We start from the raw sequence: 13,341 nt of genomic DNA, 5'->3' as shown, positions 1-13,341 counted from the left end.
CACGGATCCTCCTTTATTCTCACATCCCTTGTTAAAGCAGTACCTCAGAGGGGCTAAAAACATAAGACCGCCCCGGAGAGCACCAACACCGACTTGGGACCTCAATTTTGTTTTTGAAAAACTGACCCTACCACCTTTTGAGCCAGCCAATACAGCCGATATAAAATTTTTATCATGGAAAACAGCTCTGCTCCTGGCAGTAACTTCAGCAAGAAGAGTCTCAGAGCCACAGGCATTAATGGCAGTGGAACCTTTTATAATTTTTCATCAGGACAGGGTTTCTTTAAGGACAAACCCTACCTTTATGCCAGAGGTGATATCTAGTGTGGCTCTTAACCAAACCATCCATTTGCCAACTTTTTATCCAAACCCCCAGAATAAAGGGGAGAAACTTCTGCATTCTTTGGACATACACAGGCAGCTATGCTTCTGCTTGGACAAAACAAAAGCTTTAAGGAAAACTGAGCAACTGTTTGTAGCATATGCTGCAGGATCACAGGGCAAGGCTATCTCAAAGCAGACTATATCCAAATGGATAGGACACTGTATTCATTACTGCTACACACAGCATGGAAAATCAGTCCCAAATACCATTTGACCACATTCCACCAGGGCAACAGCCACTTCAACAGCCTTTCTCAGAGGAGTACCTACCAAGGAAATTTTGGAGGCTGCAACTTGGAGTTCAGTACACACCTTTACCAAGCATTACCACCTGCCTCTTTATTCTAAATCCAGAGCAGGATTTGCCACTGCAGTTCTGCAGGACCGCATAGCCAATCCTAACTCTTTATAGACCAGCCACCCAACCTTAGCTTTGGGATTCTACCCAAGTGTAATGACTGCAGCAGTGTAACACGATGAACATAGTACAGTTTTGTACCTACCATAAATGTAGATGTTCGAGTGTTCACACTGCTGCAGTCCAGGTTACCCTCCTTCCATCGCCTTTGAACTAGTTGGACTTATCTATACCTTTCTATCCTATACAACCTTTGTGGTGTATTTGCTTGTAACTGAAGGTATTGTTTTGATTTTATATGTATATTTTTTATTAGCAATATGTATTGCCTACCTATTGGGGGGGCACCTGACATCTGGGGCAAGAAAAACTGAAGAAAATGGCGTTGGATGCATCTTATATACCCCTGGCGCTCTGACGTCAGGGAAGAAGCGACAACTGACGCCGGACCAAGACTTTGGAACTCTGGCCGACTGCGGGACCGCCTGACAGCAGGTTAACCAAAGTGTAATGACTGCAGCAGTGTGAACACTCTAACATCTACATTTATGGTAGGTACAAAACTGTACTTTGCCCTACTAGACAGGGTTCCAGGGAAGTAAATAGTGTGGGAAGAAATTGCCAGGGAATTGTTATGGCTAGGCTTGTATAGGCCCTAGGGCCGATAGCCTGGTACCAACCTATGAGTACTCATGTAACTCTCCATTTGGTTCTGTTTGTTTGTTGTGCCTTTAAAGAAAACTGAGGTTCCCCCTTCTATATTAATAACTTAAACATCTCTAGAGCAAGCATTTGATATATGGGTAATAAACCACACTTTGAATTAGTTATTTCCTTGCTTATCAGTCTGAAGTGCCCATGATTTTTTTTGCAGAGTGAGGCATTCTCTAATTCTGCTTGTTCGTGTTGAATTTTAGCTGCATACTATGCATTGATTTTTATTGGGAAAGGTAGTGCTGCAAAGACTAAAGAAAATGGCTGTCATTTTGTTAAAAGTTAAGTCTGCAAGTTCTTTATGATTAATGGGAAATTAGTGTCTGTTTCTCTTAAAGCAGTACATTAGGTTTGTATAAAGACCAAAGATCTTGGTATTGGAAGGTGTGTTGTGGCAAGTGTTTGTGTCCATCACATGTTCATGGAGGATTCTGCTGAATGAAGAATAGGCAATAGTGTAGTGGTCAAATAGCCTGTGTACTTGGTGTATTGTCAAAGTTTATGGCTGAATTTTTGTACATATACCAAAAAAATGCAATGCATTGGATTAGTCAGAAAGATCTGAATGGAAAGACTCTCTGGCTCAGAGCAACCATTTCAGAGTTTGTGGAGAGGTTTTGCAGTGCATGGTTTTGAGTTTATCTGATTTACTGGGCAGGATAGAATATTTAGAAAGGTATTTTGATTAAATGAGTAACAAAGCCTGGTAGGAAAATAAACATATTGTGATCTTGCTGAAAATCATGAAAAAGTGAGTACCAGAAGGCATAGTCTTCACAGTAGACAGACAGGCATCCTGGGTAACCTCAACATTTAAGTTTTGCAAGTATAGAATAAAACAATGATTGGTGAAATATGCTGAAATATTCATAAAGGAGGTGACTGAGGGCAATGGAAGATTTCTCTGTGTTCTTATATAAGCACAGACAGGAGTGCAGGGAGATCGTATGGCACTTTAAACAAACATGCCCTTGTGTGGCTGTATTACTCCGCCATTGTGGCAATAGTGTGGAAGGTAGTAAGTGGGTCTTCATCTTTAGGAAGGAAACTGAAAAGTTTTAAGAACCGGAGGGAAGGGATGTGTTCTAACAATGTTGCTGCTGTGTACATTAAGTCTGTGCTGCTAGACGTAGAAGTGGTTAGGAGAGCGGAGCCTAGTATATCTACTATTTAGTTAAATTCCCAGAATGGAAAAAGAAAAAAAAAGTTAATGGTGGTGGTAATGAGGAAATGCCCATGAGCAACACTCTGGCATCTGCTAGAAGTAAAAGGCCTAGCTGTGGAAAAACTGTAGTCAGCAAATGAGTGCAGGACTCCATAATCTGAGGAAGCAGTGTTTGAGTCTGTCAGTAAAACACTACAGAAGACCAAGTTACCTGCAGGAGTCGAGAACAGGACCAGTTAGATTATTCAGTTATGGAGCAAAGGGAGAGAAGGAGATTGGAGATACTGAGACAAGAAAGTGGAACAGAGATCAGGAAGGTTTAGCAGTGAGGGCTGTGAAGGCCCTCTCCACATATCGGGATGAAGAAGAGGCAGAAGGATAAACGGCCAGGTTGACCGCTTAGCTGGAAGGAGCAAGACTGAGGCTTAATGTAAGACGGGATGAAATAGAAAAGATGGTAGTTAACCTTCTTGATGCTTGTAGCGAAATACTTGTTTTTCTGAATTTTGCGAGTGCTATGGAAATTTGGATGTGGGAGGAAGAAGAATGAAGATAAGTAGTTAGCCAGTAATGAAACGGGAAGGAAGACTGCCAGAACACCAGAGGTTATTGCTGCTATTAGCATTAGGTTTATGCATTAATCAAGTTGTATTTGCAGAAGTCTGTGATTGTTGCCGGGGGGGGGGGGGGTAAACTAATTATGCAGTTCTCTGCTGTTTGTGAATAGTTTGTAGTATATGTAAGTAAGGAGGGTGACCCCCCCCCATCCCCAGACACACCCACACACACCACATAGAGAGTTATACGGGATGGGTTAGGTCCCCGTTTAAAAAAAAATTCTACAGATGGCATGCAGTAGATTTCTTTTCAATGAGAATTAAATTGTGTGCTTTTTGTAAGTTAGTATGGTTTGACTCTGTTCCTAGATCTGGTTTGTTGGAAACCTGAACCTCATGAATGATTATGCATGGATGGTTGGCCAAGCACATGACATGAATGTGCTGTAGAGACCTTTTTTCTTTTGTAGCTGTCTTTTCTGTAGGTTCAAGAAGTCAATAATGAATCTTAAATAATAGCAGTAAGTTACAGAAAAAGCACAAGAAATGTTATTTTTTTCCATGTGGAATTTTTTTCTAACAATGTCCTTTAATTTCAATGTCATTATAATTGGGATTCCCATGCCAAGGGTGGCCTGACGTCTGGCTAGTATACCAAAATCTTTAGGTTGCTTTAAGGTGCACCGTACAAAACACAAATGCTTCTCGCATGGCAGAGGGCATAAAGGTGACGTCTGGAGTACCATCCTTAGAACTTTTTTGCTGCCAGTCCAAACGTGCGTTCAGTTGCTAGTTCATCAAGCTGTTTCAGATAAGTGCCCCAATGGGGCTCTTTTGCTCTCATCTTTTTATGTTGTATTATTGCTTGTGGGCTTTCATGTCCTCCAAGAAGGATAAATGCCAGTGTGCAAGACAGTTTCCTCTTAGACCAGCACAAGCAGTGCTTATTTTGTCTCTGTGCTTTCCATGACCGCACATCCTGTTCAGTTTGTCAGGCCTTTGTTCCCAAGACCCTTCATTGTCAGCTCTCTTCTTTGGCTTTGTAATTGGAGAACCACCATCTTAAGCTTTTAGCTAAAGATATGATGGAAGGAGTTTCCCCGCTACAAGGAAGAGCCATTTGGAAGAAGGCCAATAAATCTGGGTTACTTTCTTCTGCTATGCAGCCTCTGCCAGACTTCTCTGCCAAGGCAAGTGAAAGCCCAGAGGATCGCCTGGCTCTGCCATTAGATTCTTCTGCCACAACCATATTGGAGACCGGAGTTGATCCATCTTTTACACACATCCTTGGAGGCCTTGCAGACATCAGCTTTAGATGTTCAGGGGGAACTGTGGCTGATTATTTCTGAGAGGAATAGGGGTGTTACTCAGATTTTGGTCAGAGAGGGCCCCAACATGCAGAAATGGACTTCACTGAACCAGTTCAGTGCACTAGCGAACAATGGAGAGGGGTCGGGTTGGTGCAGCTGAATATGCATTCTGGACTTTTGGCATTGTAATTTAAGAGAGGTTACTGACCAAGAAAATTTAAGTTTGGATACTACACAAAATGACTTAAACCAAGATGCGCTTAATAGTCCTTTCATTGTTAAAAATTCTTGTGGGGAATTTTTGTTTACAATTTCTCTGATTCTACAATTGATGCAGGTATTGTTGACGTTTAGTAAAAGTTTAACTTTTGTACCTGCAAGGAGGGCGAACTTAGCAAACACTTTAATGGACTTGAAACTCTACCTAAGGAAACTGAATTTTAGAGTTATGCTGGGGGAGAACAATGACAGGCCTGATAATTTTCACATACCTACAGTGGATATAAAAAGTGTACACACCCCTGTTAAAATGCCAGGTTTTTGCGATATAAAAAAGAGACCATAATAAATAATTTTAAAACATTTCCCACCTTTAATGTGACCTATAACCTGTACAATTCAATTGAAAAACAAATCTGTTAGAGGAAAAATACAAAATCAAAAAACATACAATAAGCTGGTTGCATACGTTTGCACACCCTTAAACTAACTTTGAAGCACCTTTTGATTTAATTGCAACATTCGGTCTTCTTGGGTACACAGCTGCCATCAATTAAAGGGACTCTGATTAACCCCAAATAAAGTTCAGCAGTCTTAGTAGGATTTTCCTGACATTTACTTAGTTGCCTACTACAGCAAAAGCCATGGTTTGCAGAGAGCTTAGAAAGCATCAATGAGATCTCATTGTTGAAAAGTATCAGAAGGGTACAAAAATGTTTCCACAGCATTGGCTATACCATGGAACACAGTGAAGATAGTCATCAAAAAGTGGAGAAAATATGGGACAACCGTGATATTGCAAAGAACTGGATGTCCCTCCAAAATTGATGAAAAGCCAAGACAAAAACTGGTCAGGGAGGCTGCCAAGAGACTTACAGCAACACTGAAGAAGCTGCAGGAATTTCTGGCAAGTACTGATTGTGTACTACACGTGACAACAATCTCTTGTATTCTCCATATGTCTGGACTATGGGATAGGGTTGCAAGATAGAAGACTTTTCTTACACAGAAAAACATCCAGGCCCAGCTAAAATTTGCAAAACAGTACATCAGGTCTCCCAAAAGCATGTGGGAAAATGTGTTATGGTCTGATGAGACCAAGGTTGAACTTTCTGGCCACAATTCCAAAAGGTACGTTTGGGGTAAAAACATTTTGCATCACCAAATGAACACCATCCCCACGGTGACGCATGTTGGTGGCAGTATCATGCTTTGGGGTTGCTTTTCTTCTGTTGGAACTGGGGCTTTAGTCAAGGTGGAGACAATTAAGATCAGTTCCAAATACCAGTCACTTTTGGCCCAAAACCTTCAGGGGTCTGCTAGAAAGATGAAGATGGAGGAATTTCACCTTTCAACGCGACAATGACCTCAAGCATACATCCAAATCAACAAAAGAATGGCTTTATCAGAAGAAAATTAAAGTTTTGGAATGCTCCAGTCAGAGCCCAGTCCTAAATCCAATAGGGGTAACCTGAAGAGGGCTGTGCACAAGAGATGCCCTTGCAATCTGACAGATTGGAGCGCTTTTGCAAGGAAGAGTTGGCAAATATTGTCAAGTCAAGATGTGCCATGCTGATAGACTCCTTCCCAAGAAGACTGAATGTTGTAATTAAATGAAAAGCTGCTTCAACAAAGTATTAGTTTAAGGGTGTGCACACTTATGCAACCAGCTTATTGTATGTTTTTGATTTTTTATCTTTTTCCCCTAACAGATTTGTTTGTTTTTCAATTGAATTGTACAGGTTATAGGTCACATTAAAGGTGGGAAAAGTTTTGAAATGGTTTATTGTGGTCGCATTTTTTAAATCACAAAAACCTAGCATTTTAACAGGGGTGTGTACACTTTTTTTTTTTTACATCCACTGTAGCACCTTTAACCCACCTCTACACCCTATTTTAGGGTTGTATGAGAAAGTCTGTGAACTTGATATAAGGAATGATTTTGTGGGGCAATGCAATATTAAGAGTAATTTGAGTAAGGAAGAGTTAAGCAACCTATGATTCCTTAAAACAGCAAAAGGTTTGTATCATGAAACCTGACAAAGGTGGGGGAAATCGTGATGGATATCCACTAGTACAATGAAAGGATGAAAAGAATATGAGATACTGACACTTAATAAACTAAATTGTAGCTATCAAAACATCAGAAAGGCACTCGACAATTTGATACTTGAAAGGAGAATCAGTTGAATTTTCAACTATTTACACATGCCCTCCCCCACAATCCCCATGTTATTTGGTATCCCAAAGGTACAAAAGAGTGTATCAGACCACCCAGTGTGCCCTATAGTTGATGGACATAATTTCATCACATACCCCAGTGCAAAAGTTACTGACGAAAAACATTTGTAAAGACTCCTGGTCCTTTTTATCCCCCATAGAGGAAACACATTTTGATGACTACCTATTTTTAGCAATTGACATAAGGGATTTATATAGAGTCATTCCCCAGGGTGAAGGAATTAGTATGGTGGTTGGTTATTTACATAGAAAAAGAGGTCCAACAGCATGACGTCAACCTATATGAGGATCTATTAGAGCTGGTGTTGAACAGCAATTTTTTAACAGTGATTTTTATCTTCAGGAAACTGGGGTAGCTGTGGTTTCCCCCTGTGGCGGAACATGGGAGTACCAATACATTTTAGATCAACCAGAATACAAGGACAGACTTAAGATTTAGACACGTTATCTGGATGACATTTTTATTTTATGGAGGGGTGGGGTAGAAGGGATTGAGGCATTTTTAACGTACATCAAGTAGACTAGTAACTTTTTGCAATTTATGTATGAATTCGATAGTGAAAAAATATCTTATCTGGACATCAGGAACAACCACAGGTTTGTAGATACGATTTTTAGAAAACCCACTTACTCAAACTCTTTTCTCCATTTCGACGGCTACCACCCCCTCCATCAGAAGAAATCTGTGGTGAAAGGGCAATTGGTTAGAGCTGCTAGAATGGTCACCACGGATGAGGACTTCCACAATGAATGTAAACTTTTGCTGGGTATGTTCTGTAAGAGTGGTTACCCGACGGACTGCTAGAGGAACTAGTTGGAGGTTATGAGAAAAAAAAATACCGGATGGTATAAACCTATCTTAGGAGGGTCAACACATTTTATAATACAAAATATAGGTGCTGAAGTTGAGGAGGAAGTAACTGGGTTTTTTCAGACCTCATTATTCCATGAATTTTATAACTACCTTTAATATTGGACCACAGAACATTTAAACAGGTTATTGAAAAAAATTGGGCGATTATTTGTGCAAATCCCACTTTGAGAGAGAGAAGCTAGAACACAAACCCAGATTTACATTTAGGAGAAATAGGAACCTGAAGGAAATTTTGGAACACACATCTAAAGAAAACATACACCAGGTTTGTCGTATGAAGAAATGTGAGTTCTGTTCCCAATGTAAATTCATTCTGATGTGTGACAGATTTCTTAAAGGCGATGAATTCAAAGTTAGATCAAATTTTGCCTGTAATTCTAGGCGGGTGGTTTATGTAGCATTATGCCAACAGTGCCCATATTTTTACATAGGTAAAACTGAGCATAGGTTTATACCTCTGCTACTCTAGTTTTTAGGGCTGTCCATTATCAGACCCATATGTCCAGATACATATTGGCTCTTCCTTCCCAGGCCTGTCAGGTCACTTCTGATCTCCCAGACACTGAAGGGAAAACTTTGGCTCTTTCCCTGTTAGGGATTTCTTCCTAGGTGGCTCACCATTCCCATTAAGTGTACTTATGATGCAGCAGATGCTTCTTCTAGGGCTGCTGCCTTTGGTTCTATGATGAGGAGGTATTCTGCCTTTGGCTTCAACCTTTGCCTGATGATATTAAGGTTAAGTTGATGGATGCTTCTCTGGACAGCAAACACTTGTTTGGTGAAGATACTGCTGATTTAAGTCTCTTCAGGATAATGCTTTTGTTCCTCCAGTAAGATGGGGACTAGGGGTGGTGAGAGGACAATTAGGAATTTTAACTTTGAAATTTTTATGAAAAAGGAGTGACCAGCCATGATGGGTTATCCCGTGATTCTAGGAAGATGGATTTTTTTTTGTGTACTTTTTTGCCTCCATGACTTCTGCATGTCTGTCGTCCTCCCCTCCACTGCTCTCAAGTCGAGTCATTCTCCAGCCATTCAGTGTCTCCTGCTAGGGGATGAGAGCTGACTGGAGAGGCCTGTCATCCAGGCAGCTTTGGAGGTTGCACTTGAGGCATAGTTCACATCAAATGATGCAATTTCTGTTTCAGACCCTAACACCTTCCCCTAGCAGCTGACCTGAATGCCTTTATTTCTTCAGGAGGCCTACTGTACCCTCCCCATGTGTGTGAGTGCTCCACCCACCACAACGAGGGATACAATCACTAAAAATGGTAAGCTAAGCCTGTGTCCCAGGTCGGTTATAACTGTCACCTGCAAGCCACCACTTGCATGTAGGAAAGCAACCTGACAACCCCCCCCCCCTTGAGGTTAGGTGAACCAACAATACATGCTCACTGTTGTCCTCCTCCACCTGGTTGTTTCACCACCTGAATCATTAACTGTACTGTGGTCCTTGGTCATAGTCCGGGCTTTATCCCTGTATGCCACTCAGCCTGGCTTGATTTAAAGACTGTCATGCTTCATTTTTGTGTTATGAAGTAACTAGTCCACAATACAAGCACAGATCCCTCTGAAAACCTGCAGCGGTTTCCACATGGGAGACCCTGTCTGGTCAGTGTTTAATTGCCTTCATTTTCTGTGAAGTTAACCAGGCTTTAAAGGAGTTTGTTGTCCCACTGAAAGCAGTTGATATGACTCCAGCTCATGTTTCTATATAATGAGCAGACTTCATGGTACTGTAAGAAAAAGCCCAGAATGCAATACAGATGGCCTTAGACTGATTAGAGATCTTAGTGTATACATAGCTGGGGGAGTAGAGTGGGATTAAGCAATTGATGCCAGATGCCCATGCTGATGGGGAGGCAGACAGCTTGATCCACTGCATACTTAGTACATAGAGGAGGCAGGTGTTTTAGTATGCATAACCACTAAGCTGTGTATTCATGCAGTAGCTGTGATTTGACTTGTGCATGTAAGTATGTACGAGTCACTGGGCTAGCATGCTCACATTAAAGTGCTATACTGCTCAGTAGGGAGAAGATTGAGCAGTAAGCCTTAGGCTACCTAGATTATGGCCTTCCATAGCCAGCTGTGTCCTTTGAGGGATGAGTATGCCAGTCAAGTGATGGTAGGACTAATGGTCACCAGACATGGAGAGAAAGAACGGTCTCTGTTCAGCTATGACTTAACTGCTTATTTTTATATATAATTGATGTGCTCTAAGGTTATCATTGAACTCTATAAAAGTATTTTTTGGAAGTTAGTAATGTTGTAGTGAAAAGATCTCCGGTATGTTAGACAGCTGTTACTTTAGATTTTGATGGGTATTGTGGATGACACTTGAACATTTCTTGGCACTCTGGTATGAATACTTCAGTTCCTCTACTGGTTTACTGGAATCTGTGATGTTTCTATACTGTATGTGAAGAAGCACACCTGTCTGCAGTCATTTCCCCTGTCTAACCTGGAAGACTTACCACCTGTTAATATTGATTTATTTTTGTTTGCCTTCTTTCAGCCAGGAAATTACAAGCGGACTGTTAAAAGAGTTGATGATGGATACAAGCTGTGCAATGAACTGATCTCCTGCTTTCAGGAGAGGGCAAAAATAGAAAGAAGCTACTCCCAGCAGCTGACAGCGTGGTCTCAAAAGTGGAGGAGCACAATTGAAAAAGGTGAGAACTGCTAGGGCTTTTTGGTGGAATAAGGATTATTGTTTTCTGGCTTGAAAAAAGTTTCAGGCAGCTTCTAGAAAACCACAGAGCACTGGAAATTAATCTGGCAGGTTGTGGAGAATGCTTACATAGTAGCACAAGGCATTCTTGGCAAGTAAGGTGGATGAAAATAAATCATGTTTTTTTAAGGCTAGTGTTACTGAAGAACAGTTTCATTGGGTAGGCTAGCTTGGCAGGATTACTTCCTTTTTACAAAATGGTGTGATTCTAGAGTTGATGCGTTTAAAGAAGTGTGGGTCAGTTTCCCTCTTGGGTGAGTAGGGGTCACAGGCCCCCCACCCTACCCCAAATAAACTCCCGGGTTGTGCTACTTGGAAGGGAGTAGCTTGAGTTGTTTTAATGAACATGTTCGTGATACAAGGGCTCCATCTCTTTTAGCCAGTGTACTTGTAAAGGGAGGACTAGATGAAGCTCACTTATTTTCCTTAAGACTGTGACTGCTTCTCATGGCTAGTGCCCAGATTGACTACAGGAAGGTAGTATACAAAGGAGATGCGTTAAATGGCCATTCCATGGTTATGATTGTAGGTACTGTTATATGGCCCTGAAATCCAAGCTGAATTCATAGGTTCATAGATTAGTACTAGGCTAACTGCCCTTGCAAGCCATTTTAAGTCTAGCCCATTATCCCTTGTGAGGCTCAAACCCTGCACCTTGTGTTTGTAAGGCAAACACCTTAACCATTAGGCCACCTTCCCAACCCAACAGCCTTTGCAAGGCTCAAACCCAGGACCCCACACACCATAGCCAAAGTGATTTACCACTAAGCCATGTCAGATAGTTAAAATACTGATGCTTAATCAGCTGCAGGTTGCCATATTCAGGGTCTGTCTACTACCCTCTCATCAAGAGTTAAGTGTGCAAGTATTGTAAATCTTCATCCTGTTGATTATGGTAATCTTGAAACTCTTGGTACTGAAGTAATTTTTGTATGCCATGGTTTTTGGTTAAGTTTATTAGGATCATGCATAGGTGGGTTTAATAGTCAGATGAAGATTCTACTGCTCAAAAAAACTGAAATTCTATAACAAGCTGCACGGAGGAAAATTTTAAGTCAGCAAAGATCACCCAGGCATTAAGATTTTGCCACTATAGTTGCTTCTTTGAGTAACTATGTAGTTTTTTTTTTCAGTCTCTGTTTGATTCACTGTACTCTCATATGAATATTTGGCTTGTTTCCATAAGAGTGAGAGTGACAACAGTGAATCTCGATATTTGCATTAATTACCATTTTAAATAAGTGAGTTTGAGACCGACGATGTGTGAAAGTGATGCTGTGTTGAATAGTCACAGGAATAAGCATAGTGGGCCTTACCTCTTAACTGTACAGATTTTCACAGACTGTCCAGATTTTTACCTCATATTTTTGCCTGTTTCTCATAAAATTATGGTTTTCTGGTAAATCAGTTGTGAATCATTTGAGGATTGAAGTCGGAGATTGCAGACATTTAAAAATCAGACTTAATACCCTTCAGAAAATTCACGCTAATGCAAAACTTGTTGTTCTAAAAACTTTCTAAGTTTGTAAGAGCAATCTTTAACAATTGTCCCTATTTTTGGCTCCCCATTATTTATGGCTTTGTCCAGATTTATTGCTATAAGAGGTTGAGAGGTATGGAGTGGGCTGATGGGAGCCATGGTTACAGAATTAGAGGCAGACTAGTTTTACTTCATCTGGTACAGTATCTTTTGATGGGGACTCTAGCAGTTGTTTACCTGCTACAAAATGATCTATATAATGTCATTGGACATGATGCCATTTGCCACATTGGTGCATAGAATTTTTTGAGTAGTTTTTAGACTTTTCAGAATAGGTTTCTCTTTTTGTACAAAATCTTGTGATTTGGTCTCTTATCTGCACCAGACTACTTATAAAGGTGTTGGACATTATGGCAGATACCTTGCTGGAGAAGGGGCTTTTTGTACTTTGTACTTGGAGGACTGTATGTTCGGAGTCCCATTATGAGAGACCCTTTTATAACCGTAGATTGATTCTCCTTTGGTTGCAGGTCCTGAAAATCTCCATAAATGAAGCCTTTTTTTCATTTGAGATGATTGCCTTCTCTGATCCGAACTTGGAGAAAACTCTTCAGTTTTGATCATTTGTACCTGCAAGAAAGAGCACAGGAAGTCATGGCTGTGGCAGACTGGGGTAGGATGCAGTGGAATGTCCTAGCTTTGGCCCTGCTATAGAACTTCTGGACATTATGGCAGCCATGATCTTCAGTATTTGCAAATCCTGGTGTTGTAGTGGACAGCAAAATGTCTGAATACCGATCATTCATACCTTCACAATCATTATTGGTATTGTCCCATTGTCACCACTTTCTAGAGTAGTGTACATTTCTTATTTTGAGGACTTCTCTTCCAGCAGTAGACATTGTCTTATGTCTGAATGATGGACATTTTACATTTGGGCTGGAATTTCACCTGGAATCTTTCTGTGATGAGCAGGTGGATAAATCCATCTTGCTGTCACCAAATAATGTGACAAGAATGTGATCTCTGAGCCACACGTCTGCAAACACTTTTAATACTCCAGGGGCATTTTACCTTAAAGGCATATTGTAAAAGCAAACTGCTGTCTCATTTTATGGCCATCTCAGCAAATCCCAAAGAGTTAGCCAACGGGCTACAATACAAATACTCTGGAAAGACCGTCACAAAATGAAGTAACCCAACATTTTTTTTTTGAAACAATAAGTACTTTTGTCTTCATGATGTACAAAACAAGACTTCATCAGACTGTCTTTTTGTGTTAGTGTGTGTTTTTCCCTGGTGAAA

General features: G+C 40.7%; 1 protein-coding gene across 6 annotated transcripts in view; it reads left to right on the top strand.

Moving 5' to 3' along the window:
- Positions 1 to 13,341, top strand: part of PACSIN3 (protein kinase C and casein kinase substrate in neurons 3) — a 324,322-nt gene that overhangs the window by 103,236 nt on the left and 207,745 nt on the right. For all 6 annotated transcript variants that reach the window (XM_044082695.1, XM_044082694.1, XM_044082693.1 and 3 more), the window contains exon 2: positions 10,341 to 10,497. In XM_044082695.1, coding sequence (XP_043938630.1) covers positions 10,341 to 10,497 — 157 coding nt within the window. The remainder of the gene's footprint in view (positions 1 to 10,340; positions 10,498 to 13,341) is intronic.

Source organism: Protopterus annectens, chromosome 9.part0, assembly GCF_019279795.1.
Source record: "Protopterus annectens isolate FY-2018-M chromosome 9.part0, PAN1.0, whole genome shotgun sequence".
NCBI lineage: Eukaryota > Metazoa > Chordata > Ceratodontiformes > Protopteridae > Protopterus > Protopterus annectens.
The sequence above is the reverse complement of the archived record's forward strand: the minus strand, read 5'-3'. Positions and strand labels throughout refer to the sequence as shown.